The 17,422-nt window shown below is 49.3% G+C and overlaps 1 protein-coding gene across 6 annotated transcripts in view; it reads right to left on the reverse strand.

Annotated features, from left to right (window-relative positions):
• LOC119171824 (rho guanine nucleotide exchange factor 11-like) overlaps positions 1-17,422 on the reverse strand; it is a 150,416-nt gene that overhangs the window by 20,521 nt on the left and 112,473 nt on the right. For all 6 annotated transcript variants that reach the window (XM_075892454.1, XM_075892451.1, XM_075892453.1 and 3 more), the window contains 3 exons: positions 14,796-14,921; positions 10,486-10,752; positions 5,303-5,784 (listed from right to left, as the gene is read on the reverse strand). In XM_075892454.1, coding sequence (XP_075748569.1) covers positions 5,303-5,784; positions 10,486-10,752; positions 14,796-14,921 — 875 coding nt within the window. The remainder of the gene's footprint in view (positions 1-5,302; positions 5,785-10,485; positions 10,753-14,795; positions 14,922-17,422) is intronic.

Genomic DNA, 17,422 nt, shown 5'->3' on the forward strand with positions numbered 1-17,422 from the left:
ATTGTCAATCTCATGTTGACTGTATTCGTTTTCGGGAAGTTCAATTCCAGCACGAATCGAATTGAATAGCAAGCACTATTTCAAAAATAGCTGAAATTTCGAATATTTGCACACACCTACTAAAACATTTATTTTTCAAAAAAAAAAAAAACAGATAGGGAGACATTTTTTTTTTTTTTTTTAGTTCTGGCACCTTACTGGCAGTCAGAGGTCAGCCAGCTTGTTCCAGTCCTGAAAGAAAATCGTCCTGTGTGCTGAAATCCCAAGATAACTCCAACATTGCTGAATTGAATGCTGAGACAACTAGCATTAACATAAAAAAAACGCTAATGCCAAGGCAGAAAATGAAACTTTGTGCCGAGTTGGAAACAATTCTTTCTGTGTTGCCGCTTGGAAATATAGGGTAAGGTTTGCTGGAGAGCAGAAGTGATATCTTCGATCATATGCATTTGGGATACGATAACGTATGTTGGCCAGATTTTTCCCGTCCCTGAAGACAACTGCCGTCCCGTTGATGTCTCAACAAGCTCAACTGTAGGCAGTGCACGTAACAATCGTGGTACAACACGATATGCGAAATCTCATGAATGTGATAAGCATCTTCAAAACCTACTGCTGTATGCGACTATCATAGACATGTGGCGGTATGTTCACTGCCACTCGTAATTGCACCATCTAGCAAGGCGAAATGGGTTTTAAAAGATAATGGTAGGCATAATGGCAACCGAAGGTAAAGTCTCCAAGTGCCCATACTATACTTATCCGTCCAGTCATCCCAAAGATGGCGGTGAGTGCGCATCAACTCTTCTGGTGTCTTACAGCCAGAAATCTGCCAGATACTTTCCAGAACCAATTCATCCAGGCAGGTTCGAACGAACCAATGGTAGGCAGAATTGTCCAGCCAGAAAAAAATTAACCCTGACTGGAAGTGCGTGACGCGATGGGTGGAGCAACCTAAAAATGAAAATGCTCCAGGAGAAAAGTGCACAATTCGCCGTCAAACACTCTTCACGTTGAAAGTACACCAATGCTTGCCAAGATACAGTCAAATCTCGTTACTACGAACACCGAATTAACGATTTTTTCAGATTTACGAATATTTTGAAAATCCCCGCCAGATTGCCTATATATTTTCAATGTAAAAATATTTCAGAACAACGAATTTCAGTACAATGTATATTTCAGAATAACGTGCATAATTTATTTGCTCGCCTATACGCAAGGAACATCAGTATTACGAATTTAGTTAAAAGTAGCAGCACCGCAACTCTCACGCGCAGTACCCGCTGTTTTTTTCCATGCACGGAAGCTATCATCATCACCGTCCACCACACAGGTATGGTTTGATGTGTGGCAGCTTAGCAGGCCTAGCCTCGTTGCCTCGTCCTTCGTCGTGCGTCCTTCGTGCCACGCACGTGTGAAGTCTGCTGCGTTTTGTTGTCGTTCTTTTTTTCTTAGCTTTCTGCAAAGTGTTTGGAGACCCGACGATGAATGCACCAGGTGACAGCGCTAAGAAGAGGCAAAAGCAGTTTTCCCTGCAAGAAAAGGTGGATTTGTTGAGGGAACTTGACTCGGGCAAAAAGCAAATCGACCTCTGCAGGGAGCGTGGCATTGCCCCGTCGACTGTCGCGACCATTTGGAAAGACAGAGAAAAGATTCTGAAGCTTCACCGAGAGTCACAACTTGCACCTACGAGGAAACGGTTGCGCCTGGGAAATTTTCAAGATGTCGACCAAGCTGTGCTGACCTGGTTTAAAGATGCCCGGCTGCCAAACATCCCAGTGTCTGGCCCAATGCTTCAAGAAAAAGCCCGCGAGTTCGCCGACGCACTTGAAGTAACTGGGTTTGATGCAAGCGCGGGTTGGCTTTTCCGTTTTCGCCAGAGAAACGGCATAACCTGGCAGGTAGTCTCAGGTGAAGAAAAGGCTGCGGACAAAGAGGGTGCAGATTCCTGGCGGAACGATCGTTTCCGAGAGGTGGCAGAGTCGTACTCCGAAGACGACATTTTCAACGCGGACGAGACCGCGTGCTTCTACCAGCTCTTGCCAGATCGGACGATGCACTTCAAAGGTCAGCAGTGTAAAGGAGGCAAGAAGTCGCATCTCCGCGTGACGGTCTTGCTCTGCTGCAATGCGTCGGCCACGAAGAAAATCAAGCCGCTTGTCATTGGAAAATACGCAAAGCCTCGCTGCATGAAGAACGTCGTATCCCTACCGTTTGACTATTGTGCGAACAAGCGTGCCTGGATGACAAGAGAATTGTTTTCGCAGTGGCTCATCAAACTCGACGAACAAATGAGGAAAGAAAATAGAAAAATTCTTTTGATCGTCGACAACTGTTCAGCCCACATTGTGAATGTTCGCTTGACGCACGTTCGCCTGGAGTTTCTGCCACCGAACAACACGTCGTTGCTGCAACCACTAGATCAAGGCATCATAAAGAGTGTTAAGGCGGAATTTCGCAAGCGCCTTGTGCAGCGTTTTATTATAAATCTCCGCTTAAAGCAGCCGACATCAGTCAACATTCGTCAAGCGGCGGAAATGCTGACGGGAGCTTGGTGGAACGTGAAGACGTCAACAATCCGTAACTGTTGGCGAAAAGCAGGCCTAATCAAGGCACCTGCCCAAGTTGAAGACAACCTGGAAGAGGACCACAGCAACCCAGGAGACCTGTGGACTGAGGTTGAGGAACTGTTGCCCGACGTCTCTACCTTCGACGACTACGTGGAGAGCGACAGCGCAGCACTAACGTCGGCGGACATGACAACCGAGGAGATTGTCAACAGCGTTCGCGACGTCTCCAGTGACGACGACGACGACTCGAAGGAAGAGGACTCTGTATCACCGAACACTGAAGAGGATGAGACCATATCGCACTCGGATGTTTTAGTGCACATGAACAAAGTCCGCACCTACATTGGTCGGTGCAGTGATGTGCCCGATGAGGTGCTACGTAAGGTGGAAGGTGTTGAGGCGTACTTAATCAGCCGTTTGTGCTCCACGCGTCAGAAGAAAATCACAGATTTCTTCAAATAAAGAACGTTTGAAGTGTGTGTAATTTTTTTTGTGTGTGTGTGTTTGCTTGCCGGCGCACACGGCAACTGCCAAGGTACGTCATGTTCGCTCCTAGGTTTGACCTCTTGCTTACAATCGAAGTTTTTCATTACAACGATATTTCAAAATAACGTACGAGTTGCGGCGGTCCCACTTAATTCGTTATATCGAGATTTGACTGTAGCATGTGCGCCAGCGATCGCGACAGCACTTAAAATCGAAGTTCACCGTCGCTACTTGAGCGAACCCCCACCCCTTGCCCTGCGCGTTTTTTTATGCTCGTTCAAGATGGCTGGTTTCCTTTCTGTTTGAGCATTCAACGGCAGTTCTAATATGCATGATGGATGTTATCGTATTTGGCCTCCAGGCGATTGAGATGGGCTGGCTGATTTTATAACTGCTTCAACAGCGCTCGTGCGCTCTTACCCTGTCGTAAAAGTTACGATGCGCAGGAGCATGCTATCAATTTGGACTTAGCGGCGACGGCAAAAACCAGCCAAGAGTGCCCATATAATTGCTATCACAACAGAAACGCAGTTTCCTTACTGCTAAATAACTGTTTTGGGTTAGCTCTGTCTTAAGTTCCGGTTTTGTTAAAAATTGTGGGTTTATTTTTCGAACTTTTATACCGAACCTGCATATAACGTAATCCTCTTTATAACGAATGTTTCCGGTAATTTGTAATTTTTTTTCGGTATATCCAGGTTTAGGTTTAACTGTAATCGTACTTTCCAAGTACAGTCAAACCTCGTTATAACGAAGTTGAAGGGGGAGTCGTAATTACTTCGTTATAACCATTAGTTCGTTATAGCCAATATCCATTTCTACCGACAATTAGCCAGCAAGAGAGAATGTACTCACCACCGAATATCACAGCAGCCCGCCGCGCAGAGAAAAACGGCCGTCGGAAGGCAAAAAACTAGCAAAATAATAAAGAACAATGCACTTTATTTCTGCCAAGTTCAGCACACCAGCTGGCAGATCACTTCGAAGAAAAATAGTCCTTGATAGACTTTTGCCGACTCTTCTTCAAGCGGATGACTGCTCTTTCAGCGGCAGCCGCTATTTCAAGTCCGTCCTCACCGTCATCATGAGCACCAAAGAAGCGGCGCAGCAGGTCTGTCGCATCCAGCGCTTGCGCGGGCGTCGGTACGTCGGGTTCGTTAGGCTCCGGGGTGTCAACACATTCGTCACTGTCATCATTATGCACCCCCGTCACCGCGCGCACAATTTCCGCATCTGACAACTCTTCGGTTGTCACCGCGTCAGCATCGGCACCGACGTACGTGCAGAAGTGCCCCGCTCACAGGAGTGCCGCTTGCTCTGATTTCTAAAAACCAGTTGAACACCGCCTTCTCGACAGCTTCGAAGGCGGGGGCTCGCAGCTTCATTCGGTCGCCTTTGACGCCAGCGGCAATAGCTTCTCTCTTGCTTAAGATCGTTGACAGCGTGCTCAACGATACGCCGAAATCTTCGGCCACTTTTTTTTTCTTGACGCCGGACTCAACGGCTCTCAACATTGCAGACTTCTGCTCAATTGTGATGATTTTGCGCTTACGTTTGCCGTTGTCCATGTCTAGCGGCGGAGGGGTGTTGCTCTTCCACAGCGAACGACAAGGAACCAAGCACAAAGCCAACAAAGCCGCAATCTCCGCCGACCCAGCGTGGAGCTGAGGGAAGGAGGAGGTCAGATGCGCGGGCGGGTCAACGAGTTCCACAGGAGAGGGGAGGTCGGCTGACGCGCACGCTCGCGCGAGTTGCTGCGCGGGCGAGTCCATTAGTTCCTGAGGAAAGGGGAGGCAGGGCGACGTGCACCCACGCGCGTGTTGGCAGGCGGCGCAAGGCGCGAGTTTTGAATTACCGCTGCCGTGATGGGACGTGAACCGGCGCGCGCTATAAGATATTGAATTCACGTATACCAAAATGATCAGTAAATGCTCGTTGTGGTCAAAGAATGGTTCGTTATATCCATTGTGAGGAAATTTTCGCTTCGTTAAAACGAGGTTTTAAATACATGGGCGTCTATGGGAATTTCAAGGGGAATTACAATTGCTTCGTTATATCCATTAGTTCGTTATATCCCGCTTCGTTATAACGAGATTCTACTGTATTAACAAAGATGTATCACAACACAGCTCTATGAGGGTTATCTTTAATTTCTGCAATTGCGAGCTTAAGAGATGGGAAATCACATTAAGTGGAAACATAACGCAATTCTACTGTACTGGACATTTTCGCTTTTTACTTACTCAAGCACTTCAGGTGTGTCGACAGGGGTTGTGTCCGGAGCCTGTTTGCCTTCATCTTCACCCGGAGGCGCGTGTGCACGCGTGGCAGCAGCAATGTGCTCTAGCCAACTCCGTTTCTCAACAGCTGAGGCCGCAGCGAATTCCCACATGGCACGCTGCTCTGGTTCAGTGTCCAGGAGAAAAAAGGCACGTGCGTCGGTGGCAACATCACGGGCATGCAAGTGCCGTAGCCGCATGACGGGGCATTGCAACATGCGGTCCTCGGCCGTGGCTGTTGGCAGGCTCACTGAGTAAAAGCGCAGCACCAGCCGTTCGCTGCCGTCTTGACGTTGCAGAACCAGAAGTAGGTCTTCTAGCAGCACCAACTGGACATCGAGTGGCTTCTGCCGAGGCAGCCGCATCGTCAGTGCACCTTCGTGCACCAGCCGATGTTGCTTGAGGTCCAAGTGCCTGTACACTGGACTCAGGGGGTGGTTCTCGACCTACAAGTGGTATAGTAAAAGCTTGTTTCAAGGTCACTGGCACTGCAAAAAATCTATGAATTAAGTGGGTTTTTGAATGAACAAAACATACAAAAATGAGATGCAAAGAATTTTGAATGACTGAGAGCAATCGGAGGTGGTTGTTTGCTGTGTTGGCTAGTTTGCGGCTCCAAGTATCGTGTTTTCCAGCCACACCTGGTCCCAATCTTGCTGCAAACACGGGTGAACGACGGGTCTCACTGCTGCCAGTGTGGAAAGGAGGCAAAAAGAAAATGTGCGTGAAACATGTGCTTCACTGTGTGGGAATTGAGGCTGGCCCGCTGCCTTTGCGCGGGCTTTCCCGCCTTTTCTGCCATTCTCATGTCCCGACATGTCTGCCCTCCTTTGCTGTCAGCCGCGCTGGGAAGGGCGGAGTGACGTTTAACTCCCTCACCCGGTAGCGGATGTTGACGGTGGCGCCGCGCGCGGGGACCCCCGTGAGGTTTTCGCGCGCTGCGTCGTGAGCGGTGAGTACAGTCCGGGACTTCAAACGGTGAGCCACGCATTCTTTTCCGTCCGTCGAGTCCCGTCGCTCGGGGCTCGTCGGACTTCGCTGACGGCGCCTCGCGCCCGATGCGAACGCTCACCTTTTGTTGCCCCGCTGCGTACTCACGGCCGAAGGGCAGTACGGTGTCCTAGTGCGTGGCCTAGCTACGCCGACCCGTCTCCCTTCGAAGCCAACGCGAGCGCCTTTGCCCTCGCTCGAGCAACCGGGCCCTTTGTCCCGGTGTCTCCGTGGATCACCTTTACCGCGGAGACGTGCTCGTGGCACCCCTGTGTAGTACTTTGTGCCCGTGGCGTGGATAAGCCTACTTGCTTTCCCGCCGCGCCTATTTGCAACGGGCTGTACTGCGTTTGGTGTTGCCACAATAAAGTGTTGCGACTTGAGCAGTATCGTGTTTCCCGCCACGGCGACGGTTAACGCGTGCCCTGCGGCTCGCTAAGACCGGACCCACGCTGGTGGCCGTACTCCTTCGGGATACGTGTACACCACACTGGCGCCCAACGCGGTATCAAAAGCTCTAGCTTTTGACTGCTCTTAGCGAGTCAGTTCGCCTGCGCGATTCGGGCTCGTCGCAACATGTCTGCTTCGTGGCATGCCGCGTTGCACCAAGAGGCCACCGCCTCTATCGACGGGCGCCCTTCGGCGCTCGCCTGTGTCGTCACCCCTTTTTGTGGTGAATACACTCCTACGTGGTAGCTGACGCGCTATCTCGTGCCCCCTGTTGTCTGCCGAGAACCTGGATTTCGGTGCGACGGCCGCTCGCGGTGCCTTAGCACATGCAAGCGTCGGGGGCGAAACAGCAGCTTCGCCGCCATTCGGCGAGAAGGGTGAGTCCCCATGCGGACAAACCTTGGCTGCTAACCAGGTAAGCGGCGCACCGCGAAGCGGCCGAGCGGGGGAGCTTTCCGAAGGCCACGAGGCAGAGAGCGAACCCGTAACGCCGACTCACGTGGCGGTTGCTGCGGCCCTGAGTGGGCGCGATACCAGACTCCCCCATTTGGGAGAATGGGAATTGCTTTCGGCAGCGAAGAGCTACTGAAGGCTCAGCAGAGTGATCCGTTTCGAGTCTCGGAGGGACGGAGCGCCGTATACGCTGCTTGCTTTGCGGCGGGCGCCGTTAAACCGTCTTGAGAGGCGCGCCGTTACGCTGCTTGTTCTGCGGCGGGCGCTATTAGGGGGCTGAAACAGCGTGTGTCGCTGAGTCCCCGGCGGATTCATTTTGCTGGACCATGACGGGCTCCTGCTGAAGTATATAGCCACTGACGACGAGTCCAGCGACCCGTTTAAGGTGGTTATGCCCAAAAGTCTGAGAGCCGCACTGTTGCGATCCTCTCACGACGAATCCATGGCCGGTCACCTGAGTGGCTCGAAAGTTTTTGCAAACTGAGCAATGTTGTGACCTGGCCCGGCACGAAGCGTGGCTTTTATCGCTATTCCGTGCCTGCCACGTCTGACAAACGGTTGAGCCAAGGGTTGGAAAGCCGCCCGGTTTTATGAACCGATTGTCAGTGAGCGTCCGTGGCGCGTACTAGCTGAAAGATCCCCTTTGGGAAAACTCAGCCGTGCCCACATCGCAGACCTGAAGCCCTTTGTCACGGTCTGACGAGCTCGCGCCAGTGCCCTACGGCACTTCGCGCAAGCAACGGGCACACCCGGAGCGGCGGACCGCATTCGGACCCCGCACCGGTATAATCTGAGGAAGCGGTCACCTTTGTGATTTCGCGCCAGACGGCGGACTTCTCCGCAACCGAAGGCCCTCAGTTTACTGTCTAGCCTCAGTATAGGTTAGCTTCTTTACGGCCTTTTTTCGTAAAGGAGTTGACCCCGCCCTGTCTGCTGCCAGTGTTTCTTTTTTTTTGAAGTGTTCATGTGTATTTTATGTTTCTTTTGTCTAATATTAAGTGTTATTTGTATTTTATGTTTTTTGCCAGATGTTTAGTGTCAGTTTGCTCTGTTTTACTTTTTTTCCGTGTTTTTATGTCGTCTACCGCGAAGGGAGCTGTGTGTGACTTTGAGTGTCGGTGCTTGCCGGGAGAGAGAGAGACGAAGGACGCTTTGCGCCTACGCTCGCGCAGCTGTCGGCGGTGTGTGTGCGTGCTTCTGTGCGTGTGTAAGTGCGTGACGCTTCAGTGCGAGCCCGCGAAGAGTGCGTCGGCTTCCCCCCCATCGATGCGGACACTGGAGGTGCTGGGGGGGCATTGACCCATTGACATCAGACCGTCTGGCTGTGCTCTGCTCTCGGCCGCCGTCGAAGAAGCCGTGCTGCCGTACCCACCATGGCTCCTGCGCGAGGCCAGCTGAAAGCAGCTATATGCTGCCGGCCAACGCCAGGGCGCCTCGCAGCCAATTCGGGTTCGGCCTCCCTGACCACTGGAGAGGCCCGGCTTCCCGCAACGTCCAGCTCCGTCATCGAGCCAGAAATGCGGGGCGGCCCCGAACAACCGAAGCGGCTTTCGTCGGACTCGCGGCTTATCAAGAGCAGCAACAAGCCATCAGTCAGCCCCCTTTCCGTACCTCTGACCTCGCACTCGGGCATCGCACCCAGCGGACACTGTCACGCCTTTCCGCCCCTCCGCGCAGTGGACGCTATCCCCCTTCAGCACCACGAACACTAGTGCCACGTTTCTGTGCTCCCTTCCGCAGTTATCTTTATAGTGTCGTGTGTTTATTTTGTTAATTATGTTTTTGTTTCTCCTTTGTAATCATTTTTTTTTTAAGCAGCAGTAGTAGGGCTGGACTGAGGTTAGCTACCGCTCATAGCAGTGTCATTTTAACTGCATGGGTGACGTCCGGCTGCCTTTTGCAGACCGGTAAAGGACAAGTTTAGGAGAGGGGGATGTGGGAATTGAGGCTGGCCCGCTGCCTTTGCGCGGGCTTTCCCGCCTTTTCTGCCATTCTCATGTCCCGACATGTCTGCCCTCCTTTGCTGTCAGCCGCGCTGGGAAGGGCGGAGTGACGTTTAACTCCCTCACCCGGTAGCGGATGTTGACGGTGGCGCCGCGCGCGGGGACCCCCGTGAGGTTTTCGCGCGCTGCGTCGTGAGTGGTGAGTACAGTCCGGGACTTCAAACGGTGAGCCACGCATTCTTTTCCGTCCGTCGAGTCCCGTCGCTCGGGGCTCGTCGGACTTCGCTGACGGCGCCTCGCGCCCGATGCGAACGCTCACCTTTTGTTGCCCCGCTGCGTACTCACGGCCGAAGGGCAGTACGGTGTCCTAGTGCGTGGCCTAGCTACGCCGACCCGTCTCCCTTCGAAGCCAACGCGAGCGCCTTTGCCCTCGCTCGAGCAAACGGGCCCTTTGTCCCGGTGTCTGCGTGGATCACCTTTACCGCGGAGACGTGCTCGTGGCACCCCTGTGTAGTACTTTGTGCCCGTGGCGTGGATAAGCCTACTTGCTTTCCCGCCGCGCCTATTTGCAACGGGCTGTACTGCGTTTGGTCTTGCCACAATAAAGTGTTGCGACTTGAGCAGTATCGTGTTTCCCGCCACGGCGACGGTTAACGCGTGCCCTGCGGCTCGCTAAGACCGGACCCACGCTGGTGGCCGTACTCCTTCGGGATACGTGTACACCACAACTGCAGCACAGCAGTGACACACGGGCAGCATGTCACCTTCCCTTCCGCAGCACCAAGGCGCCATGAACCGACGATTCGGCCATTATTTCTGGTAGAATAGAATTTAATAATTATCAGAGTGATGGAATTTGCGATATGTTTTTGGCTAGAAAACATGGTCACTGAAGTTTTCGAGCAGGGTTTTCGAAGTAGGTGTCGCAGACATGTACCCCGCCAGCAGTGGAAGTGTGCAAATCACTAGAGCAATCACCAATAGAAGGTTTGCATACATCTTGAATTCTGTCAGACTGACCGTTATTCATTTCTTCATATTCCCAAAAAGAAAGGATAAATCATGATGTGCTGGTGTTGTGAGAAGCGCGTCTTCTTTTCCGCAGGCACACATTTAAACTGAACCGAGATGAAGCTGACATCGTGAAAGCTAGTGATTTTTAACTCATTTTGACACGACATCGTTAATTTGATACCGCATAATATTCCACCTACATATTTACAAGAGCATCGTCTACAGTGTTCAAAGAATGCTACCTTCAACTATGCAACAGGTGCTCCTGCATTTGTAATGTAAGAAAGAAGTGCGAACCTTGTCTAGGGCACTTTTGTCCAGGCGTCGCTGCAACTCTGCCAAACGATGTGCATTCTCGGCTTCGCGCACGGCCTGGTTGACGTGTGCCAAAATCCGCTTGGAGCACTGCAAGGCACGCTGCAGCTGGGCATGCTCAGTGGAACCCAGGGCACTGTGTTTGGCCACATTCTCAATCAGTAATGGATACTTCGTCAGACGCTGGAATCCGGCCGCAACCAGGTCCTTCAGCTGCAACCGCCGACACAGCGGGTGCATCTCTGCATCCTGCATAAAAAATCCATCAAACTATTTGAGGACAGTGTGAAAAGTCATACTACTTGAGAATGCACTCACTTTCTGGTAAAACAAATGTGTAAAAAATACATAATGTACATAACTATGTTCCTTTTTCAATCTTAGCTTCATTTAAAAACAACTTTCACATTTACTTTTTTTTTACAGGAAAGATGTTGTGAGCTACCGTAGAATGCGGAATATAGGTCGAGGCAGAATATAGGTCGACCCCCTTACCTAGACCAGCAAAAAAAAACGCAGAATCGTTCACGGATTCACTTTATTCAGTCCTCCGAGCTGTCAGAGCTCTCCTCCGACGACGACTGCTTATCACTAGCCGCCTCCAATAGCATGTCGTCCTCAGTGCCGTCGAGAGCGTTGCTGATGCAGCACTTCTTGAATGCGCGCACTACCATCTCTTCAGGCAGATACAGTCAAACCTCAATATATCGAACACGGATATATCGAATCATTTCTTATATCGAACGGTTCCTATATCACGCGGGAAATCGCATGCGTTATTGTTTTTTTATTTCGAACAAAGTTTGACATATAATGGATATATCGAACTCAGCCACCCCAAACTGCCCGCGCTCCATTGACAGGCGACGAGCTTTCCCGCAACTCTCGAAAGTAGCGGTAGAGCGGCAGGCGTTTACGAATGCTGCACACATCGATGGCGCCAAGAGCGCCACTTTAACGTAGCGGCGTACGCGCGCCGCAGCCTTGCGGTAGAGGTTCTTGAATGAGGAAAGTGAAGAGAAAAGCGCAGAGCTGTTATTTTCTTTCAATACGAAGGCACCGACACGGCTTCGCGCGGGGGAAGGGGGAGTGGGAGGTAAAGATTGAGGAGGAAAGTATAGGAGGGAAAGGACGCAGACGACTGTCTCGGACACGGCCCGCGCTGCCGCCAGGAAAGAGAAAGCAGTTAGGCGAGCCGGCATGAGCACGCCATGTGCGCGCTTCACACCCCGACTCTTAAGCACTGCGCCGTGCTCCCGACCAGGTTGCAGAAATTAGGTGCCTTTTCTCATCTTCTAACCACTACCACCACCACACCCGGACTCACGCCGCAGCCTTGCAGCTTGCAGTCGTTGCAGTCTCTATGGTGTCAACGGCACACTGTGCACTTGTTGCAAGCTCCTCCCCCGTAGCATCGGCAGGCATCGGTCGTTGTGCTCGCAGTGTTCGCGCGTTTGGAGTTAGGCCTGTCGCGCACTGTTCGGAGTTGGGCCTGTCGCGCGCTGCGCGCAACAGGGCTAACTCCGCACGGCGGAGCTCACGGATGTGGAGATTGTCGCCGAAGCTACTGCTGAGCAGCCAAATGAAGACTCTGCCAAGGTAAATCCTGCAAGCGCTGATGGTGCCCCGCTCCCGACATCAGCTGAGGTCGTAGCTGCCTTGGCCCTTGTGCGCCGCCACTGTGGCGCGATTGAAGGCACCGGCCTATCACTTATGGATCGCCTGGACTATATTGAGGACGCAGTCGTCAAACACACCATGGCCAACAAAAAACAGGCCACTCTTTTTCAATATTTTAAACCAACACAATATGTTTGAATTTTCAAGTCAGTATTTACTGCACCACGCTTGAACGATTCGTTGGTCGTTTTTAGCAAGCTGTTCACGCATTTTTTTCGTAATTTTTTTATATCGAATTCTGGATATATCGAACTATTTCGCGATCGCCGCGCCGTTCGATATATCGAGGTTCGACTGTACCTCCATGCCTCGGAGGGCCAACCAGAAACTGTCGCGAGAGGTGGCCTGCGCAGCCAGCCTGTCGGGGTCCGCGGGTTGTCGCCAGCCATCTATTCGGTGTACAGCGCACGCACACGGTCTTTGAAAGGTTTATTAAGGACGACGTCCAGCGGTTGGAGTGTTGACGTCATCCCTCCCGGAATGACGACAAGTTCCGCCTTTCTATCGCAAAAGCTCTCCTTCACTAATGCCGTTAAGTGCCCGTGAAACACATCCAACAGGAGCATGTTCCGGTGCTGCAGGAGTGCTCCGGGCCGCCGGTTCCACACTGTGCGGAACCACTCGCGCATTAGGGCCTCATTCATATACCCCTTCTTGTTGACGCGGACGATGACATCCCGCGGGAAGGCCTCTTTCGGCATCATCTTCCGCTTGAAGATGATGAAGGGGGGCAACTTTCTGCCGTCGGCCGTGCAGGAAAGCATAACGGTGAAGCGCGAATGCTCGCTTCCGGTCGACAAAAGCTTCACCTCTTTGGCCCCGTGTTCACAGTCGTGGACGACGGCATGTCGAACCACACCGGCGTTTCGTCGGCGTTGCCGATCAGGCCTAGCACGTAGCCATGCTGACGCCGGAGGCTGTTCACGTAGAGTTGAAACTCTATCAATTTGTCCTCGTACATCTCCGGCAGCCTCTGGCATATCGACATGCGCTGTTGAAGGGCACATCCCTTGCGTCGCATGAAGCGACAGACCCAATGAATGAATCCCTTGAAGTCTTTCTTTGACAGACCAACTTCACGGGCGAGCTCGACGGCTTTTGATCGAATGAGTGCTCCGCATTCACTGGCAGGGATCTGGCACGGTACTCGCAGGCGAAATCCGCCACCTTGTCCTCGAGTTTTGGGAGAACAGCTCGGCGACCGCGAAACAACGTCTTCGTGTTACACACCGACAGTTTGGATATTTGGTTGCACCAGTCCCTGACGTCAGTGAAGTAGTTTGGTTCTTGCACCAAATCAGATGCACGCATGGTATTAAAAAAAGTCATAATACAACAAAAAAAACTCGCTACTCTCACCGTCGGGCAGTTTAGGGCAACGTACACAAGGAGGATGCGGCAGCACATATGGTGCAATGGCTGCGTCCGTCATGTTGTTTACTTAGAGGCACACTTGCACATGCGTACGCGGGTTGTTCTCGTCATTTAAGATGGCATGTGCCACAGGTGCTACTTCCACGAAGACAACATGGTCGGACGATGAGACACAGGCACAAAAATAACATGTATGTCGTGCTACAAATCCGTCAGTGGCCACTGCCATCATTTCCGAGGTACGCTTCGCTTCCTCGTGTAGCAGCGAACCACCAAAATGACACTTCGCGAGCGTAAGCACACTCGCTCAAAGTGCACTTAAGTTGCCACGTGTGACAGCGGTATTAGAACTCCGGACTTGAAGAGAGCACTCCCTTGTCCGCCACATCAGTTGGGCGTCCACAGAAGTTGATTGATTGATTGATATGTGGGGGTTAACGTCCCAAAACCACCATATGATTATGAGAGACGCCGTAGTGGAGGGCTCCGGAAATTTTGACCACCTGGGGTTCTTTAACGTGCGCCCAAATCTGAGCACACGGGCCTACAGCATTTCTGTCTCCATCGGAAATGCAGCCGCCGCAGCCGGAATTCGATCCCGCGACCTGCGGGTCAGCAGCCGAGTACCTTAGCCACTAGACCACCGCGGCGGGGCGCTTCCACAGAAGTTGAAAGAGGAGGAGAGGCAGGGAAACAGCATGTTTGCCTTATGTAAAAAGTGTTGCACTTAAAATGTGCACCAAATCACGTAGATAAGTACTACAAAAACATGTCATCTGCATTTCCTTACTCTTGATAAGACAACTACTAAAGATCACCCTGTCAGCACTTCATCATACAAGCCAAAAGAAACACTTTCATGTTGCTATTTCATAAGAATATGCTTAGAGATTCTTTCCAATATTTTATGTGCTAAGTGTGATTCGACGTACTCAGAAAATATCACAAAAGTATGCGAAAAAGAGTTGATTAGATTTGCACTCACACTTTAATATTCAAATTCACTTGGCACTTAAATTCTTGCTTTTTGCACAACTTTTGTTTTAACCAATAGTACATTTCCAATAAATACATATTGATGAGATCTTACTGAGGGCAAATGGTGGATAGACTTTACGCATGCAAGAAAAAGCTAGCATGCCAAAAATTGGCTGCTGACTCTGCCTGTTATCCTGTCCATGTGTCGCATGGAAACCAGTGTTTTGCAATGCTGGTGCAAAATGTATTAGGCAACTCACGGCAAGGAACTGTGCCAGCTTCTGATCTTTCTTCTGCCTTGCCTTCAGGGCCTCCAGGGCTAGAGACTGATGCTGGCAAAATGTGGCCACTGCCTGCTGGAGTCGTTCGCCAGACTCACCGTCAAGCTGCGTGAACCATTCATCATGGTCGTGGAGGACACACAAGCAAAAACTGCTGCAGAAACATCAGTTTCTCATCGAAACATAAAACATTGTGAGTTGGGCAACTAAAGGGGACACACGAGAAGGAGCAGAAGAGTACAGGTGCACATTAACAACTCTAAGTTCTCGCTATTGTGTGCCTGTAATCGTTTGTTTCTTCTCGTGTGTCCCGTTTAGTTGCACAATCCACGATGGCTTTTAGTATGTCAAAACATCAACTCGCCTAACAGTTAAACTCTTTTTAAGTTCATCGAAACAACCTAAGCTGTCGCCCCCACCCACATAACTTACATATCAGGTTAAGCTATGTAAAGGATGATAAATCAAAAATACTACCCAATTGTATAGAAGTAACTCTTGGGTGAGATTGAAAACGCTGGTTCATGTCTGCCGACATTGTTTAATATGGCTGGAAAAAGTATACTTTGCTACGAGTGTCCCCACGGCCACTACATTACTCTTAGCTTCAAGGAAGAAAAATAAAAATAAAACAAAGAAAAAAAAGAGAGAAGAAAATCTGTTTGCCAAAAAAAGAATTGGGAAGTCCTTAGTGAGCCAGAACCACTTTTCTCAAATGGTGCAAATATGGAACTTTGACAAGATTCTTAAAAAGTAACTGTTGGTTACAATATTTTTCTTGCATTGCACGAGTTTTAAAAGTGTTATCTCGCAGTCTTGTGGCTCTATTATAAAGAGCAAGAAAATTGCAAATATGGCATATTGTTGAACAATACTCAAATTTCAAATTTTACCCGCTCCTCCTCTATATAAGTAATAATTTTATAAATTTTCCATAGCGTTTCCACACGCAAGGCCAGTGATTATGACAAATATGATTGCTCAAAATGACACTGAATGTAAACCAAAATGTTTAAGTAAGGGCATGCCTCTATATATGCCATACATTGTAAGGCATTAAAAAAAGAAACAAGATTTTCTTTCACTTCCCCAGAATTAAAGCAAGGCATATGCAATAACTTAATCTACAAAAACATGTTGCATTGCTTTTGCGAGATTGAAGTCAGAAAGCTGCCAAAATGGCCACATTGACATTAGCATGCAGCAACTCGGCAATATGCGGCAAACCTGCATGATTTGCAGCCTATACAAATGCCCATTTTTCTTTTTATTTCCTGCGTTAAAGCAAATTTTCAATTTTTAAAGCAGGCTTACCACTCTGGGAATATGCTTAGAATCATAAGAGGGGCCTAGAAAAGTCGGGGTACAATTTGGAAAATATCAAACAGGTAGACACTTTGCTATTATTCAGAAAAGCCACACTCCAATTTTTATGAGTAGCAGGTCATTCACTATCTACATGTCTACAGTCTTGATCAACCAAATTGAATTTTTTTTGCTTGTTACTTCTCAACTGTGCAATGAAGCTTAAACACTGCAGTTTGAGTTTGAGTTTAGTTTATTTATCCCGTACAGTTGTACAGTAAGTGGTAAATAAGTCTTTTTGTTGTATATTAATGTATCTTTATTTAATGCCCTAGCACATTGTCTAGTAGAAATGAAAACTGCTGTTATCTGTAAACTGAATCATTGATCAAGCTGTTTAGCACACTAAGTAGCCTGGTATAAATATTTGCTCAGATGAGCAACAGAACATCGCCGCCTTAGCGCCATTGGCATGTTTTTTAACTAAGTATATGGTAGGCAGTGTTTTCTTTTTCATAAGTCTTCAAAAAAAACACATTTTCATTCCTGCTGATTGAACAAATGAAGTGTATTGATAACACTTGTACTGCGTCTAATTATACAGCAATAAGTGTGGAATGCCATGTTCGCATATTTGAAATCTGTAGTGAGGTGGTAAAAAAACAAAATTGAGTACTTTTTCTGTTAAATTACCAACATGCAAGGTACGTTGCTTAATCATCCATATCTTAAAAAAATCTTTTGGGTTGCATTGTGCTTCAGTCAGCATGCCCCAACCATGGACAGCCTGGTTTGGCCAAGAGTCCGACTTATCATTTCACTTTAGCTGTTTTGGCTAGGCGGTACACAATATTAAATTGCAGTGCATGTAAGGGGACTTGCTTGGACAAGTTGCTGTGTGCAAGAATGTAACAATGAATGCAGTGCATAACAACAAATTTTTTTTCTGCTGATTCTAAGCACATTCCCAGACTGGTAAGTCTGCTTAAAAATTGAAAACTAATTGAAAATTTGCCCTGAAGCAAGAGAAAAAAAAAAGGAAGATGGGAATTTGCATGGGCTGCAAATTATGCAGGTTTATTATATTCCTATGGCTAAAACAATTCAGAACATTTAAATAATTCTAAAATACACAACAGCTGTGAATCTATAGAAAGAACAATTGCTTCGTTAGCATTAACAATGATTTTATTTTCCAAAGACTCAATTTCTCATTGAAGCATAGGGATCTGAAACTGCATCTTGCTTAGTGCTAGTTGAGCACACTTGCACATATGAATGACTTTTTTTCTCTGGTTGTT

Source organism: Rhipicephalus microplus, chromosome 4 (assembly GCF_043290135.1).
Source record: "Rhipicephalus microplus isolate Deutch F79 chromosome 4, USDA_Rmic, whole genome shotgun sequence".
Taxonomy (NCBI): Eukaryota; Metazoa; Arthropoda; class Arachnida; order Ixodida; family Ixodidae; genus Rhipicephalus; species Rhipicephalus microplus.